Source organism: Anarhichas minor, unplaced genomic scaffold (genome assembly GCF_050575085.1).
Source record: "Anarhichas minor isolate MPS153535 unplaced genomic scaffold, ASM5057508v1 ptg000027l, whole genome shotgun sequence".
NCBI classification, from domain to species: Eukaryota; Metazoa; Chordata; class Actinopteri; order Perciformes; family Anarhichadidae; genus Anarhichas; species Anarhichas minor.
The window spans coordinates 19,628,439-19,646,967 of NW_027466473.1; the positions used below are offsets into that span (position 1 = coordinate 19,628,439).

Genomic DNA, 18,529 nt, shown 5'->3' on the forward strand with positions numbered 1-18,529 from the left:
AAAATAATTCGTATGCTATACTTGAACAAACATTACATTGTTTCTCTACACCATGACTGAAGAGGGATCTTAACGCACTAGTTTCTTTTTTCTTTTACACAAATTCTAAATCTTTCTCCGGCAGGAAGACTCTCTCTGAATGCAGCAACGTATCAGTGTGTCTCTTGTTGCGTTAGTTTCCCTGCAGCCTCTCAGAGAGCTGAGGAGCCGATCAGTACAGAGGTAGATTCTGGCTGCAGCTTCTTGTTCCTGGAGGACAGACTGGCTTCTAATTAGGAACTAGCTCCTGCAGCAGCTACAGAGCTTCACGATGTCCAAGCAGGGAGCGCTTCACAGATGGTGCTGTGCAGGAGGCTGAACATCAGCACTAATGAGCAACAAACATTCACACATACTATGTGTACGACACTTTGTATATGTGTGTGTGTGTGTGTGTGTCCTTACCTTGTAATAGATGTAAAGTGTGTCCTGAGGGTGGAGTCAGAGGAACGATCATGTCACTTAAATAAAAAGAGTTTAAAGACAGAGAAGAAGATATTGTCCTCTGTATGGTGGCCATTTTAGGACATTTCAGACTCAGTTTATCTTATTTTGTCAGACTTAAATCAGTCGAATCTGGAATTTCTCCGCCTCAGTTGGACTTCTGCACTTAAGTACAATTTTGAGATGCTTGTACTTTAATTTAGTATTTCCATTTTCTGCTACTTTATACTTCTACTCTACAACATCACAGCGGCAAAAAATATTTTTACTTCACTACATTTAACTGCTGATAACTCTAGTTACTTTGCAGATTCAGCTTAATAATATAGAATATAATCAACACTATTATTATTATGAATTATGATACCCAGCAGTATGACAAGGTATTAAGATGAGCTCCACCTTTACCAGCTGCCACATCCAACACATTCATGCATCAATAGTTATAATCAAATAATATATCATTCTGAAAGTGATGTGGTTGACATTTGTACTTTTTAATTAAAGTGTTATAATGACAAAAGTTAAAATAGTGAAAGAACAACATTTCAGTGACCTGACGGTTCAAGAATTCCTCTCAAAGCTCCTTTGTAGTGTTTTTTTTAAAAAGTCCTCGTGGACGATGGACTGAAAATGAGTTTCTTTTCTTCCCGTTTCCTGGAAAAGTTGACATTTCGGAGGTTTTCACCCCCCCCTGTCTGGTGGCCGGTTGCTGGGGTAACCTGCCTTGCCTCAGAGCGTTGAACCCCACACACGGGCAGCCTCAGTGTTTTTCTCCCAGGCTCCTCTGGCACTGAGCCCACATACCTTCCCCTCTGCTCTCACAGCTCCAACACTGAGGCCGGAGGATAATAGAGGAGGGGGGGGCAGTGACGCTGGTGGGCGCTTTAATTGGCATAAACAGCGACGTAGTGCAAGGTGGACCTGCTGAAACTCAATCAGTTTGCATATAATTTATCTGAGCGTATCCACCATCATGTATTCACTGCTAGTATCCATCTTCAGTTTGATTTATTTACATGTGAGGTCACTCCTGACCCTTTTTGTTTTTACAAGATATCCTTAATGTTGATCTTTTTTTCTGATAAATAAACAAATAACCAGATGAGGAACTTAAACATTAATAAAAATGACTGGACTTCACTGTGTAATAAAGTGTATTAAAACTATACAACGAAATACCTCAAACAGATCAGACTAAAGTTAAACTTTGGTGTGCTCAAGCAAGGTCTGAATGATGGAGTACTATTTGAACTCTGTTTTGTCTCCATGAACACACACACACACACACACACACACACACACACACACACACACACACACACACACACACTCTAACAAACAGAACAAGCAGCGTCTGCAAGAAACAACGAGGACCTGTAGGGTGAAGAGAATTAATTAATACTAACCCACTTAACAGGAGAGGGAGGGGCTGGTGTGCGCGTGTGTGTGTGTGTGTGTGTGTGTGTGTGTGTGCGCGCATGCGGTGGCCTGCAGTTACCATAACCGTTTCACTGATTATTCTTGTTGAAGACAACCTGGAAAGTTGCTCAGAACTAATATTGATGTCTCCTGTCAGATGGCAGTGAGTAGAAGTGAGTGGAGCTGCGTCGTACCGCGCAGTGGAAGTGCTTCATTAACGAGCTCCAGCGCTGCCTCTTAATGGACCCTCTGACTGGGCAAATTAGGCTGTCAAGGCTGAAGGCTGGAGATTACACCGACTCTGCTACCAGCTTCAGGGAGGAATAAATAACACTTGGAAAATCTGTGACTTCTTAATCCGCCAAACGGCCACGAAGAGGAGCCATAAATCCTTCAGAATTAGGTCAGAGTGTGGGCTGAATGTGAAAAATAAATGACTTTTAATTTGAGGCTTTTCAAAGACACTTTTCTGCCGACGTGTGCGCTGAGAAAAAGGAAGAACTCAATTTAAATGTAATGACTTATAATTACACACCTGAAGACATCTGTAGGCCTACTAACTTTTGTGTTTTTCTCTTATTACTCATAAAAACTACAGGGAACACTTTGTGGAAGCTAAAAGGGATCCAAAGGAAAGATAATGTATATGTATAGTGGCCTAGAGAGCTCAACACTTCCTTCTATCTTGTCAAAACATGACGCCTACATTACCCACAATGCAACTCCACGACAGTTCGGTCTTGAGAGATGAGCAAACTCACATCTTTCTAACTCCACAAATCCAGATTCTTTACGTTCACTTTCAAACTAATAATATCTTTTGACTAACCTTTAATAATAATAATAATAATAATAATAATAATAATAATGAGACGTTAATGTCTGTCTTTACGTTCCTCCTCCACATGAAGGTTAGAGGTTGCTGAAGTACATCAGAAGCTTAACTGTTGAGGAATTAAACATCTGTGCTTTAAGCTTTTATTTTATATTTACATCTTAACTTGTTAATTTGGTAGACTGTCTTTCAGCATCTGTTAACCTTCCACTGATGAAGTCCTCTAGTGGCTGCAGTTGGCTGCAGTATTTGTATTGGGAGCAGATTTGGAGTTATTTGTAGTCAACGTTGGGAAGCAGACAAAGGGCTTTAAACTGGTGTTGGTTTCGTTGCCTGTTACTGCTCGCTCTTTGTTTTACAGATTCATTCTGCTCCTCAGTGGCAGAGGGGTATTGATTGATTTTATTGATCAGCTTCTATACTGGGATGTTTCTAAATGAGGAGGCAGACAGGTGGACAGATGGACAACAAACAAAGGAAAAAGAAAAGGCTCATTTCCCATCTGCCATCTTCCTTTGTCTTATGGCAATCACAGCCCCTTTATTTCAGACTGATTTCACTTCTTGATGCATTCTCAGCAATAAATCGATGGACGGCAGATCAAATAAAAGCTCCAGACATTTAAATTCTCTCTTTCTAAGCTCACCTCCTCAGAGTTAAGCTCGGTTTAACAGCAGAGTCAGATCCACACACACACCGTGGGTCTGATTCTGTCTGAGTGAAAGGAAAAAACAATAACTCGATACGGAAAGTCAAAATTGTATGCAGAGCGGTGGGAGTTGTGGGGGATGTGGTGAGGACACAGAAATAAAAACTCTGTGGGGGTGAAACAAACTGAGGATTAATTCTAAACGCCGTGGATGTCGAGCTGTAAATCTCTCTCAGAGACATCAGTGAATGGTGGAACAGAGCGGCTCTGGTTCGGTTACTGAAGATCTCTGTGGTCCTAAAACCTGCAGCACTGCTGGACCGGAGGCTGCTTTTATATCCTCAATACAGTAAAAAAGTGATGATAATATTTTTGCATTGAGACAAACAGGTTACAAAACCAACAACAATAAAAGCTAATATTTGTATAGTATATTTTACAGTCAGCCGATCGTCTCTCAGACAAAGAGGTGCTCGGCTTCAAAGGAAAATATTTTATTAGTCTCGAAGGGTTAAAAGTCTGTCAGGCTGTGCAGGAAAAACACAACTCACATACCAAAGCAGTGAGACGGCACCCCGTGGTGATTCTGTAATCCACAAAACAGAAACCGGACCAGAGACAGAGAGGGACACTGAATGACATGAAATACTGAACCCAACTAAGACGAACAAGATTAGAAGTCTGTAGTCTCATTAGTGTCCTTCATCTCACTCCAGGAAACTAAACTATTCGACCTTTGAATCTGTTTTTAGACAAGCGTCTTTGTCCTGAGAGAGTGTGTTATTAGTATGCAATAATAAACGATAATAAATCATGACGCCATAATTGATTTTGCAGCAGAACCAAGTAGTGAACACAACATCTACATATCATCACCTGGTGAATGTAAGTCCAATATTATCTCTCTTTGAGCTCCATGTTTGGTCTCCACCCACTCCTGAGGAAAATAACTGTCTCTTTAGCAGCTAAATGCTCCACTGTGTTCACCTGCTGGTCTCTGACTGTGTCTGTCTGCTGTTTGTTGCTGAGCAGATGTATAGTTTCTTTGAAAATGAGGCTGTGAGAGTGAACCAGAACAGTAAAGTCGTAGGCCCGACAGATAAACAACAAAACTCACAATGAAGCTCTGTAAAGCCGAGAGGAGCTGCAGATTCAGCTGATCATTCTCTAGAGGCGCAGACGCACAACATGTTGTCATTTCATGGTGTTAGTAGTAAAAATATATATAGCTACAGCCGCTTGAACTATTTGTTATCTTTGTATTTTATTTGACTCTTGTTAAAAACATATTGACGTTTCCTTTATATCTGGTCCTAATGCATTTCTGTCTTATGTAAGGCAGTGTTGAATGGCCTTATTGGACACTTGGACGGACACACACACACACACACACACACACACACACACACACACACACACACACACACACACACACACACACACACACACACACACACACACACACACACACACACACACACACACACACACAGAGAGAGAGAGAGCAGGTAACAATGTGTTCCTGCTGCTGACTGAGGAATGTGTTCATTTCCTCTTTGGTGTGAATGTTTACACACTGGACATTTTTTTAAAACACACTGAGAATAAAAGACCTGGAGGGAAGGAATGTGTGTGTGTGAAAACATAAAAGCTTGATGCTGATTTTTTTTTTTTTACATTTCTGAGAAGTCTATATCTGCTGATGGAGTTTTTTTTCAATTATTATTATTAGGACTATTTAATTATTCTGTTATAAAAACGGAGCCCCATTAATTAACTTTATTTCAATTCATACATTTTGGAGACTACGAGTGTCTGTTTTCGTTGTTTTAGTTTAAAGTACTTCATTAACTTTATACAATTAGCATTTAATCCAAACCAACCACAGTACTGTAACTGTGTTCCCCCAAAACATAAAAACAAAATGAAACCTCAGAAGCAACCAGAGAAATGAAAGCGTCCAAATCACCTGAAAAGTGCCGATTCAAGACAAAACTTCATGTTTCTTTCTTTCCTGAAACCAATAAGAGTTCAGTATCAAAAAAGTCAATAAAACAGTAAAATTGTAGATTTAAACAAATGAACAGGAAAGTAATTAATCTTTAGGTATAACCGATCAAGAAAAAAGTACACATCACAAGACTAACTGGATTTTTATATCACCTCTTGAAAAAAAAAAATTGAATTTCTTTTATAATCACAACTTTTATTCTCTTAATATTTGGGTTTCCTGCTGTGATAAACGCCCCAAATAAAAGGTCAAAGGTGAGAGGAGTGCATCCATATCTCTTCATTATGAACAGGGCTCTGCCTCCACCTTGTGTTCATTTTAAGGAATCACAGCTTTAGTCCAACAGATCATTTCAGGTATTAATACTAACTATCTAATAATGAACTATGGCTTATTTATATTACAACTTAATTATTGTAATATTACTTTTCACATAATATAACAATTTCTCATAATATTCTGACTTAAAAAAAACTTCAACAGCTATTCATAATATCAGGACTTTTGTCAGAATTACAACAATTTGCATAAAATTATGGCTTTATTATCAGAATATTATAATTTACCATTTATAATTGCACCTCCGAATTACAACTTTAATCTTGCAACAATACAACTTCTTTCAGAAAGAATTTTTTATTTTTGTTTATTTTAAAATCCCAACTTTAATCTCATATTATGATTTATTTACAAATTCAAGGCAAAACTTATTTCTAAAATCAATACTTTATTCTCTTATTACATTATTGTCAAAAAACCTCTAATGAAATTTTGAAAAAATGCGAAAAATACTTATTTCTCATCATTTCGATTTTTTATTTTTTTTATTTTTTTTTACACAATTTAAAATTTTCTATGTGATCCTCAAAATCCCACATGAGAACACACCATGAACATGACAGTAAATGGTCATTCATCATAGAAGAGCAGAAATGAACTCAACTTTGTTCAGAAAGAAACAAAACAAAACCCCACTCAGGCTTTATTAACGGATTACTTTTATTATAAATATACAGTGTTAAAATGGAATGGTACCTGACACTGCCAGCCGTTAACCGCTTATAGAAACTAAAATATGGAACTGGAGTTTGTGCTGCAGATCTGCAATCATCAAATCACACAAATGCAAGAACCTGGATCGAGTGAAACTCCTCGCAGACTGATTATACCAGAAAGAGTCCGCTCTCTTCAAAAGTTCAACACAGTTTATAAAGGAAAAAACAAAAACGTGTGACCGACTTTTTAAAGTTCATCTTTTGTTGAGGAGGAAAAAAATAACCAAAAAATTTGAGGAAATGGTGTCAAGTGCTCAAAATGAGATCACAAGAAGATGTGACTGAAACATTCATTGGTACTTAACATCCAATAGTTTAGGAAAAAGGTGCAACATGCAGCATTTATAACATCGTCGTCTCACTTTTACAGGATGGAAAAGCACTTTTAGTGCCGATAGTTTTCCAAATTCAGACTACATTTCCCATGAACCCTTCCGCTCAATTTAACCGTTGGCTGGACAAAACAAGACATCAATTTGATCTGTGTGAAGGACATCTTCCCTATTTTATCATGTTTTATAGATTAAAGAATTAATGGATAATGCAAATTTGTATTCCCTTTTAAGTCTTTTTTTTTTACGTATAAATGTCAAATTCACTGGTTTGGAGTGTAGAAATCTGCCGGACGTCTAAACTTTTCATAGACTGAATGATTAATTGTTCAATAATGAAAATAATTGTTTGTGCCTCAGTCATTTCACAGCTTGGTTTCATGACAAAGTTCTTCTTCTCTTGTCTGTAATAATTCCCAGATGTTAAAATGTCACATGTAGCACCTTTCATTTGATCATTTATCTTCATGAATGTTGCTCACCGGATGAATCACATCACTAGGTGTCGAGTCCTGTAGGTCCAGTTTGCTCCGGGAGACGCCGCGGAGTCGAGCAAGCGTCCTGCGAGATAATCTCCCCTCTCGCTTTGAAACAAGGGATTGAGAAAACACCACACGACAACAGGAGCCGTTGTTCAAGTCAATGGTATGAAGGCTAACGAGCAAACGGAACTTTCAGTTTCTTACAAATATCAACGCTCAATGTTCACTTTTAAGTATCAGGCACTTCATTTTTAAGTACTTTACATAAATGAGCAGTGCCGTTCAAGACCGATGCCGAAGTAGTGTGCAAAACACTGGATATAACAAATCAGTTTGAACATGCATAACAAAATGTAAACATTTAAATCTTTATCAAAAAGGAAAGGAAAAAAAAAAGAAATTATACCTAAAGAAACCTTTACAAACTTAAATAACCAAAGAAGAAGAAAAACTATTTGACTGTCATACTGGTTTTAGTCCAAACTAGAAGATCTCCACATGTTGTCATTAACATAAAAAATGATCATGCAGGGGGGGGGGGGGTTAACTAAGTAAGGCAACAAAATGTTCAGGAGAGTCAGACTGACATCAAACTGGTCCTGTGGAGCTGTGGTTTGACTGGGAAGCTCCCAGCGTGTAGAATGTTAAACATGAAAGCAAAGGAAAATGTGTAAACGCCACACTCGAGGGGTGAACAGCCTGCCACTACGTAGCGGAGCTGAAGATGCAATAACTCACTTAAGTCAGTTAGTTTAAGGTGTTTCACTCGGTTTTTCACACAAATAAAGTGGCAGAAGTATTTGTATGGAGAACTCGTTTAAAAAGAGAGCTTGAAAGATTAGTTCACGCCAGTTTTTCAGAAAGTTACACATATTGTCGGCGACGGCCCTGTGGTTGTATGAAGGTAGCTGGACACCTCGAAAAAGAATTATCTTAAACTTTTGACAGGACTTAAGTTTTTATATTTGTGAACCTTATCTAATGAAGCTAATACATCTTTATTTTCGCAAAGCGTTAAAAGTTTAAAGCGTTTCCAAAACCAAAATTGCAAGAGCAACTACGTCAGGAATGCAATAAACAGGGTGCTTATCGTAAGCTACAAACGTTAGCATGTCTGGTTAACTAGCGTACTGCTGAACCTACAGAAGTAAGCTAGCCCAGCGTCACTTCCAAGGCCAAGAAGAATTTTATCAGCCAACTAGAATATTTTTGCAGGGTTGAATAAAATAAAAAAGCCCTTTTCACGATTACATCCACTGTGAAGGAGAGTTATAAATTGACAGGCGTAGCAACAGTTTATCAGGGAGTTTGTGAACACTTTCGATGGTGTAAACGTGTCTCACACCTCTCTTTACAGCTGAGGAGGAGTTTGTACGGAGGTGTGAAAGTAGCTGGAGTTTGATCTCAAGCGTCCTTTTTCTAACGTACAACCGAGTGCAGTAAAAGTGTGAGCCGTCCTCCCCATTTTAACGAATTCAGCGCCAAGACACACAAAAGACATTTCTAAAAAAAGGGAAACAAACATGCTGCTGTTCTTCTTCTTCGCTGGTGGTACATTACCGCCACCGAGCGGCTTCTCACCCAACAATCAAGTGCGAAAGCTCAGATACAAACATTTTTATCTTTAGCCGCAAGGTGTACGAACTCTTTTCTTTAAAGCACACGGAGGCCTTTACTGCAGGGCAGCACTGCACAGACTGAGCGCGCTCAGAAACACGTCACCTTAATAAATAAAGGCTTACAGACAGGATGAAGCAGAGCGAGACCCAAAATATACATTAATCCAGCTGTAAGAATATCAGACTTATTGTGAGATATATCCACTCTCACTGCATTGATGATTGTTGTCAAGAAATAACCACAAACGAGAAGTATTTTGTCTTCCTCTCGTTAAAAATAATGACCAATAATATCCTAAAATATGAACCGTCACTGGTGAGGTCTGGTGGAGTTGCATGTGCTTTGGTGCTTCTGCGCAGCTATGATCTACCGAGGATACATTTCTCCACTCATGCATTCATTCACAAACAGTTCCGTCTCACACAGAGCCAACCGCCCGATAAATCAGAATAAAACTGCAAATATTTTCATTACAAGTCATGTTATCTTTTAATTTAGTTCTTTAAAATATTTTCTTAAAACTCTCTGGACAAATAAATCTGCTGTGAGAAATGTTAAACTCGTTTCAAAAGCAGGAAGAAGCTGTTTGAGACTAATGACTTTCTGAGATGAAAAGAATTTGCAGCTTTAACCATTAAAAACAACAACAATATGGCTACATAAAGAATAAACAGCACCAGTTAATTTCGGTGTCGTAGCTGATTCCACTATTAAAATAACAAAAGAAATTGGCAGTAAGATGAAATGAAACATGGCAAATATAAATATGGAAAAACAAATGAAGCACGTGGGTACAGTAGGTGTGCAAATCTGAAACCAACCGAGACGAGTGGAAGGAGAAGGCTGCGGTTAAAGGGATACCTTGACATTTTGATTTTCTTTTCTTAGAGCTACATCGGGTTTTTGTCACAATATGGTGTCGGTGTGTTTGTGTTGGCACTTTAGATGAAGAGGAGGATTGGTTTAAAGTGGGAAACGGCAACACGTTCTTTGGTGAATGCTTAAGGTTCGATTTTCTCATTTTCACTGAGAATGAGAATGTCGGCCGCTCTCTTAAAGCAACGGCTTTTTTGCTTTCTTGCCCGGATTTAGATGAGAAGATCGATACTACTCAAATATAATATAATATATATAATACTACTAAATGTATGATTAGCCTAGCTTAGCACAAAGAATGCAAAGAGGGGGAACGGCTAGCCAGGCTCTGTCCAACAGTCACAAAATACACCGCTGACGCTCACTGATTAAAATGTTTAAATCTTAATCTTAAAGGGGTTATGTGTCAGACTACTTCTTGACTGGTGCTCCTAGCAAACAAATATGGTGGTATACAACCTCCCACAAGGACCACAACGTGTCATTTTTACATTTACTTTTTTGTACAGATTAAACAAAAGTATAAAGTATTAAAGAGTAAGCTTTTAGAGATGTTGGTAACACTCGGCCAGGAAGCAAGTAAGTCTACTTCCCAAGAATGTCAAACTATTCACATAACAAAAAATAAACACCCTGACAAGTTGAAAGGTCAACTACCTCCACCTCTCCTTGATATCAGTTGATTGAACTGAGCGCTCCGTAATATCAGGGGTAAAGCACAACCGTGAAGTATCCAGATTGCAGGTTGAAGGATAATTCTGGTGATATTATATATTTTTCTTATTGTCAACAAATTTAAAGAAAGACACAAACCAATATTTTTCTGGAATTTAAGAAAAAATGTAAATTGTTGGAAAAACAACTGAGGTAGTCTGAATGTTCGGGCTACATGTTTGATCTCTACACACGATTCTTCTGCCTGTGCTGATTCGTTATCGGCTGAACGAGTGGTAGCGATGAAGGCGGGACGACGGCGCCAACGAGTGGCCACAGTGGTGTTAACCAGGAAAACAGCTGGGCTGGGTATCGAAACGTTTACTTTATTTATTAGTGCCGTGTGAAACGTGTCAGCATTTTTAAACCTCTTGATTTAAACCTACATTTTTACCAGTTTTAAGTACAGCTGCTAATATTAAGACATGTAAAATTTGATGACTTTGGCTTCTTTTGTTAAAAGTTGTTTCATTTCTCAACGTAACAGAATCTCAGGCATCGTCTCCACACTAGTAGTTCAGAGACACCCAGCCCTGCTGAGGAGTGAAGGGAAACCTAACAGGTCCAACATCAAGGTATCTCTTTAACTGAATGTATTTGAAGCCAGCGATGAAACAGATCGCCGGCCATTTAAGGCACATATGTGTAAGTTTATATAATTTCTTCTAACGAGCAGGACTACAGAAAGGCTTCACTTAACGAGCTATAACGTGAAGACTGAGGAGCTCCAGATAACATCTAGACACTTTATCAGAAAATAACTATCTCTCTACAGAAGTAGAGTACAATTTAAAAATGAAACTATCAAACTACAGTACACTCTAGATGCTAATTTATGAAGTCTTGATGCATAGCATCACGCATAGATAGAATGATTTATATTTTAAGTAATATGGATCTTTTTCAACATTCCACCGAAACATTGAATAGTAGAGTTAATAGTGTTATGGAGGGTTATGGCAGTGTTTAAGAGTCACAGTCTCACTCCTCTGTTTCTTTGTGTTTTACCTTAAAGAGACAGAAGCGAACAGAGAAAGAAAGAGAAACTGATTTGTGATTGTCATGAGTCTCAGTGTCGTCATTCCTCTGCAAAGTTCAGTCAACGACGTGATCTAAAAAAACGGAAAAAAACAACAAGGAGACAAAAATGGGAAAGAAAGAGAAGTTGTGAGTTCAATTGTTCTTAAATGTGAAGCAAAGAAAACGTCCCTGCTCCAGATGTTCAGGCGTTAACCTGAGCCGGATCAACCGCTGAAACATCCGGCATCCAAAACCAAGCCCCACGGTGGAAACAAATCCCCAATTTATCAGACAAAATGCTAATATCAACAGAGGGAATAATGCTAAAAACAGTGCGTGTCAGTGTTTGAGGGCCCGGCTCTCTTCAGCTCTGCTGGACCAGGACCAGAGAGGTGGGGGGGATCTTTCTCCTCCTGCTCTGACTTCTGTAGTTTGTTGTTTCTCTCAGCTTCACGTCGCTCTATTTCAACCACCACCTCCTCCTTCACTTCCACTCCTCCCTCTCCTGTCTCTGTCTCGGTCCTCGGGGTGTCGGCCATGGATACCGGTGGAAGAAATTTCCCAAACCTCGTCCCGTTCAGATCGTCCTCAAATTTCACCTGGAAGGGTGGCAGCCCGAGCAGGAAGGCCCTGATCCTGCTAGGGGAGCTCAGGTCCGCGGGTTCCTCCTGGTTCTCCATCTCAACATCCTGTTCTCCTCCTCCGTCACTTCCTCCAGAGCTGGACCGGCCTCCCAGGCTGAAGCCCTCAGCTTGCTCCGTGCAGCCAAGTCTGGGTCTCTTGGATGACGGTTGATCCGTGATCCCGTTGATCGTTGCCAGACTCGGCTCCGGTCCCTCCGTGCTGGGTCTCTTAGCCGTTAACCGTTTGCTGAGGTTGAGAGGCAGCGCCTGCTCGGGGGGAGGGGTGATGGGAGAGCAGGGGGGCTTGGTGCTCAGGTCCTGGGACAGAGCCTCCGACAGTCGGCGGGTGAAGGTCTGGAATTGAGATGAGCCCAGACGAGTCCTCATCAGCTGGCACACCTGAACGCTGCAGTCCAGGTTCAAAGGCAGGACCCGGAGAGGGGGCAGAGGAGGCCGGTTCCTGGCGTCCCGGCTGCCTCCTCTCTGGGCTGCCTCGTCCACGTTACACCCCGAGCAGTGGTTGTGCTGCTGCTGCTGGTGCTGGTGGAGCGGGTGGGGCTGAGGCTGGAGCTGGTCCACGCTGGGATGAGGCGTATTCAGGCTTCCACTTTTGGGCTGGAGTGTGTAGATGGTCGGGTGGTGCTGGGTCGGGTCCTGAGGAGTCAGGGCCGGGCTCTCCGGGACTCTCTGGAGGCTGATGCGGTTCCTGAAGACATCCAGAGGACAGACGCCTTTGATGGGACTGAAGCCGCCCAGAGATCCTCCAACAAAGTGGCGAGGCAGAGTGGAGAGGAGCACACCTGGAGCAGGAGCCACGGACTCCCCTCGGTCCGGCATCGGTTCCTTTGGTTTGGGCAGGAAGGGGAGGAAGGGGGCTGACATGGGGGAGAGGTCGGGGGTGAGGGGCATGTTGACAGGGAGGATAGCCGGATAGACGGGCTGCAGGGAGGGAGGAGAGAAGAAGAACAAGGCGGTCATGGATAGGGTTTATTCATATTTATTAATCTGTTATCAGCTTTTGTTGCAGCTCTGTATAGTTTAAATACATATTACGTTAAGGTCCTATCAAGCCTACAGGTGGTGATCATTTCACAGGACAGCAGTGTTGGAGGCGTTACCCTGTGCGTGCTGCTGGGGGCCGGTCCACCGTCCCCTCGGACTGGAAGCAGAGGACTCTGCTGCTGAGACTCAGCTGCTGCTTTGGCTTTGGCCTGCTGCTGAGCCACCAGCTTGGCCTGAGCGATCAGCGTGGCCTTGTTGCGCGTGCCCGGCGGCCGGCCTCTGCCTCTCTTCACCACCAAGGTGCCGCTCGGGTTCACGATCTACTCGGAGAGACGAAGATCAGCGCTCGTGTCTAGTGTCTTTTAAGCCTTCGCTGGGTTTGTTCATGTCTTTAGGATGTTGTTGTTTTTTGTGTGTATTTTTCTCTTGTACTGTAGTTGCACATTCTTGTATTCTGTACATGTTGCTTATTGCTGTGTACATATAATGCGCAGCTCATTGAGTTTACCAGCAATGAAATGTGCAATATCAATGCATTTCCCTTGCCTTGCTTTCTTTATCTGGGCCGTATTCACAAAGGACTTTGGCTTTCCACAAAATAAAACACTCACTTGTTTTTAGCTGGAAATCCAGCGATGGCCATGGAACCAGCTTTATTTATTTAATTGTGCTAACCATCATCTCCACTGTGGATTGTTGTGACTTGTGGGTAAGCCGATTGGATCTTTATTAACTCACCACCATCAAAATATACTTTTAAAAGTTATTAATATGTCATTATTCCAAAAGATTAGACCAAAAACTTAATAAATGGCTAAAGATGGGGCTGACACACCCTACATTTTAAAAATGTCTCATAACTTTTAGTCCTAGGATGTTTTGTGAATACGACCCCTGACCTGTTAGGATGTTTGCAGGTTTTATCAAGACAAACTTATTTAAAAAGGTACATTCCGATATTGCTTCCAAACTTATCAAGAGTCAATGACGTCACAGTGTTTCTTTAAGATGAAGAGCCCACGCTGGCAAAAACACATCTCTGACTGAAAAACGTGTACGGTGCAAATTGGCAGCAGAAGTAAACAGAACAGGAGGCAAATTGAGTTTGAAGGAGTAGCAAAGTCATCCAAGTCATTACATGATTAAAACAAATGATAATAAAATGAACTATTGTGTACATTTGCTTTGTCACTTACAGCATGAGAAGCAGCAGCAGGGGTTGTCATCTTCTTGTCCTTGGATTTGGGTCCTGGTTTTCTGCCTCTCTGAAGTGGTTTCCTTCCTCTTATCCCTCTGGGTTTCAGAGGCATGGGGGATTCTGGGATTTTGAATTCTGCTGCTTCTCTTCCTGCTGCTGCTCCGAGGTGCTCTTCATAAGGAAGCATCAGCCTGAGATAAACACACACACACACAGTTACAGGATGCTAAGTGCATGTACTTTTAGATTTGGACCTTTTGTTTGAGCCTGAAGGATTTCGTAGGAGGGGTTCATGTTCATGTCTGACCTCTCGTAGTGTCTCCTGGTGCAGGTAGCAGCACTGGTGCTGCCGGCACATCCTCCCAGCTCGTTATAGACTATTTTCCAGAGACGGTCCAATGTCACCTGTGACACACACACACACACACACACACACACACACACACACACACACACACAAGCATGAACATGATCAGCTTTGAAATTCTGAAATCCTGCTGAAAAGGAACGCGTGTTTGCTGGGTTCACTTTGAATTGGAAAATTGAACTACCATTCAGAAATAAGACACGTTCAATGGGTAATCATCATGAAAATGGACGAGGAGCTGAATTAAGTGTGACTGCAGCTGGGACGTATTTTAGGATGAGTCTGTGTGGGTTGAATGCAACGTGTTGGTTGGAAATTCATTAATTATAATGATGAATAATTTTTTGTTTTTTGTTTGGCGTGCGAGTTGTTGGGTGTGTGTTGCAACAATTACATACATTATACAGTGTGTCATTAGGGGTGTAACACCATGTTGTATAATGCAGTATTGTTCAGTACAAGGCTCAGCTCAGTACAGAGGGAGAAATGAACGATTGAACAGGCCTTTTGTTGTCAACAGAGCTGCACTGAGCTGAAACTATACCGCCCGTTTCTGTACCTTCTGCCTGTTTACATCGATTGTAAAGCTGGGTTTTCTGTGTGTTTATTTACTGAAAACTGCTTAGAAATGACTGATTGTCACTGAATGCACATACCTATTTTCGAGGTGGCAATCTGAATTACAAAGGCCCGTTTACCACCCAAAACAACACATTGTTGTAGGGCCTGCTCTCTCTATTTGTTTAGGGTGTGGAGTTGGATGTGTCTTTATGCTAAGCTAACTGGCTGCTGATGCTAAGTAAATATTTAGCGTTCAGACATAAGAGTGGTTTCAATCTTCTCATGCAACTCTCCACGAAGAAACAAATAAGAATTTCACAAAATATCAAACTATTCCCCAAGATAAAGGTTAAAAAGGCTAAATAAACTGAAATAACTTGAAGCGACTCACCCTTTTGTGGCCTCCGAGCCGCTTGACCACAGAGTACATGAGGAAGAGGTCAACTAAGGAGAGAGGAGGCGGACATGTTTAAACTCGGCAGCATGGCAAGTGGAAACAGATGAGACATGCAAATATGAAACACGGCAGACAAAAGTTGTACCTCTGAAATAAAAGTACTCAATTTGACTAAACAAATGTGTTCTGATAAAAACCTGTAAAGGACTTCAAATGAGCACAGTTTTATTCTCTCCTGCTTATAAAGATCCAGATAAACAAACCCTCCTGTTTGTATATGATTAGGGTTTGACTGCAGCCTTAATATGATGAAACAGATCAGATGAAATGTTAACGATCCTCAGGGGAAGACAGAGAGCAGAAGCACCGCTTCAGATCAGGACTTCCGCTGCCACATATTTACATAATCAAACACACAAAAGCTTCAGGCAGCTCCACGAGTAAAAACTTTTGTATTCAGTTTATCTCAGATCAAAATGATAGTTAAGATCCCAAAGTTTCCCTAGATATTAAATATAGTATTTTATCAGTATGAATATTTAATTGAACTTGATATAAGTATAAAGTAAATAAAGATATGATAGAAACATTACATTTGTATTTCTAATGAAGAAGTTCACATTTTGAGTTGTGGTATTATTCTGCATGATGTATATTTGTATTGTTATATGTAATAGTTGATGGTGAAGGCAGAAAAAAAGGCTGAACTTGAAATATGATTTTCATTTTATGATTATCATTTTAAAGAAGATGTTCTGCTGCTGGTAAACTGTGAACAGCAGAGATACGATATGAAGCCTGAACACAAACAAGTGTGATCGTTAAACCAGTCGAGCAGGAGTGTTGAGCTGCAGCCGTCCACAGTGCTGTTTTAATCAGCTGTTGTTTCTAAGATGTGATCTTTTATAAGACTTTATTGTTGATATGACTTTATTAATCTGCTATCTTGTGGGATATTTTTAGCGTTTGTGATTTAGGTTGTCGGTCTGTAACTTTTGGCCTCTTGAAAAAGATTTGTAATCTCAACGGGGCAGTTCTGGTTAAATGAAAAGGTGGAACAGAAATGTTTTCTGACAGATTTAGCCAGAAGCATGATGAACTGAACCCGTCAACTTCTCCTTTAATTTCTCTAAGGTCAAGAGCACCTTTCAAAGAGAGAAAGAACAAAATACAGAAGGAGGGGAAAGGATGGAAATATAAAAGAACAGAAACCAAAGAAACCAAAATATAAGTAAGACAGAAAGGAAAGAAATACATGAGAAACAGAAAGACTATCAGAAAGAAAATAATAAAAAACAGAAAGAGAAGAAAGACAAAAAGGCCAGAAAAAAAGAGATAAAAAAAAGAGCGTATAGATAAGAGAGAAAGAAAGAACAGATAGACAAAAAGAAGAAATAGATGAGACTCACTCTTCTTGAAGCCAAGGTTGGGGACTTTGTGGATGGGCGAGCCGAGGCGTTCCATGTAGGCAAAGAGCTGATCCAGGAACAGCTGCTCCTCAGGGTCGGGGAGCCAGCTGCCCTCACAGCCGACCTCCACGCTGCCCATCACGTTCTCCTGAGAGGAGACGAGTGTTACAACACAGACAGGGACAGACTAAACCAGTTTACACAGTAACACATATAATGAAACTAGAAATTGTCGGTCGTTTTGCTTCACGTTTTAGAAGTCTGTAGTCGTGTTGTTTAGTGATCAATCAAGTCTCAGTGTCAGTGAAGAAATGTACTGAACACTGTTCCTCTTTGTTAATACAGCAATTATGAGTTTCCTTTATCATCTTAAATACACGTCCACCTTTTATATCTAAATGAACAAGAATAACAATCTACGACAGCGGCTGTACTTTGACACAGCAGTGCTTTGAGCTACTTGCAAACATCAGCATGCTAACAGCAGTGTCAACACAGTGTCATGTTCACACCGACACTGTGAACATGCTGCATTCAGCAGGTATAATGTTTACCATGTTTAGTTTCATTTTTAGCATGCCAACATTTGCTAATCAGCACTAAACAAAGTACAGCTGTGGCTGACTTTATTGTGTATTATGCATTTCTTTGCTTCTTGTTGAAAGGTGCTTTCCTCACCTTTATTGGTATTTATGTTTTGTTGCAATTTTTTAAACTTTATAACACTGGCTCTAGGACATGTAATTAGCAGATTTAGGGTTGTTGTATCTGGAGTGTTTGTTTTCCCCCCTCACATTATGGCTTGGTGGACAAACCCTGCTGGGCCTCCAAGAAGAGATTCTACAGAGAGGCTTCAAACAAACCTGGTAGTTGGTGCATTTAACTTAATAATAATTAAAGATACTGCTGTGATTGAAAAAACGTAAGCCCCACAGACTTAAAAAATTACATATTAGGAACAAACCTTCATCCTCTCAATCCAGGACTCTGATTGGCTGGAGTTCGGGGAGTCTTTGTCGTCTTGGCCTCTCCTCTTGCGAGGTCGCCCTCGAAGACTGACAGACGGACATCCTGCAGAAAAAACACACAACAGAAACGGCTCGTAATTCTAAGTACTTTCCAATTATTTCAGAGAGCTAGATATATATATATATATATATATATATATATATATATATATATATATATATATATATATATATATATATATATATATATATATATATATATATATATATATATATATATATATATATATATATATATATATATATATATATATATATATATATATATATATATATATAATTAATAAGGGAGTTTGGAGGGACCAACAGAGGCAACATCTAAAGCTTTTTGTTTTATATTCCTAAATAAAGTTGTGTGAAAGCAAACCACAAACTAAATGACACAGAAAACCTAGAAACAGTTTGATCCAGTATCAGAGTATTGCCGGCAAATAACCTTTTTTGT

General features: G+C 40.2%; 1 protein-coding gene across 1 annotated transcript in view; it reads right to left on the reverse strand.

The window, feature by feature from the left end:
• Positions 1-6,205: 6,205 nt before the first annotated feature.
• LOC142960391 (uncharacterized) overlaps positions 6,206-18,529 on the reverse strand; it is a 31,876-nt gene continuing 19,552 nt past the window's right edge. Inside the window, exons 6-12 of the mRNA XM_076102205.1 lie at positions 18,021-18,127; positions 17,057-17,204; positions 15,642-15,694; positions 14,630-14,727; positions 14,321-14,513; positions 13,241-13,444; positions 6,206-13,061 (exon numbers count right to left, since the gene is read on the reverse strand). Coding sequence (XP_075958320.1) covers positions 11,823-13,061; positions 13,241-13,444; positions 14,321-14,513; positions 14,630-14,727; positions 15,642-15,694; positions 17,057-17,204; positions 18,021-18,127 — 2,042 coding nt within the window. The 3' untranslated portion in view covers positions 6,206-11,822. The remainder of the gene's footprint in view (positions 13,062-13,240; positions 13,445-14,320; positions 14,514-14,629; positions 14,728-15,641; positions 15,695-17,056; positions 17,205-18,020; positions 18,128-18,529) is intronic.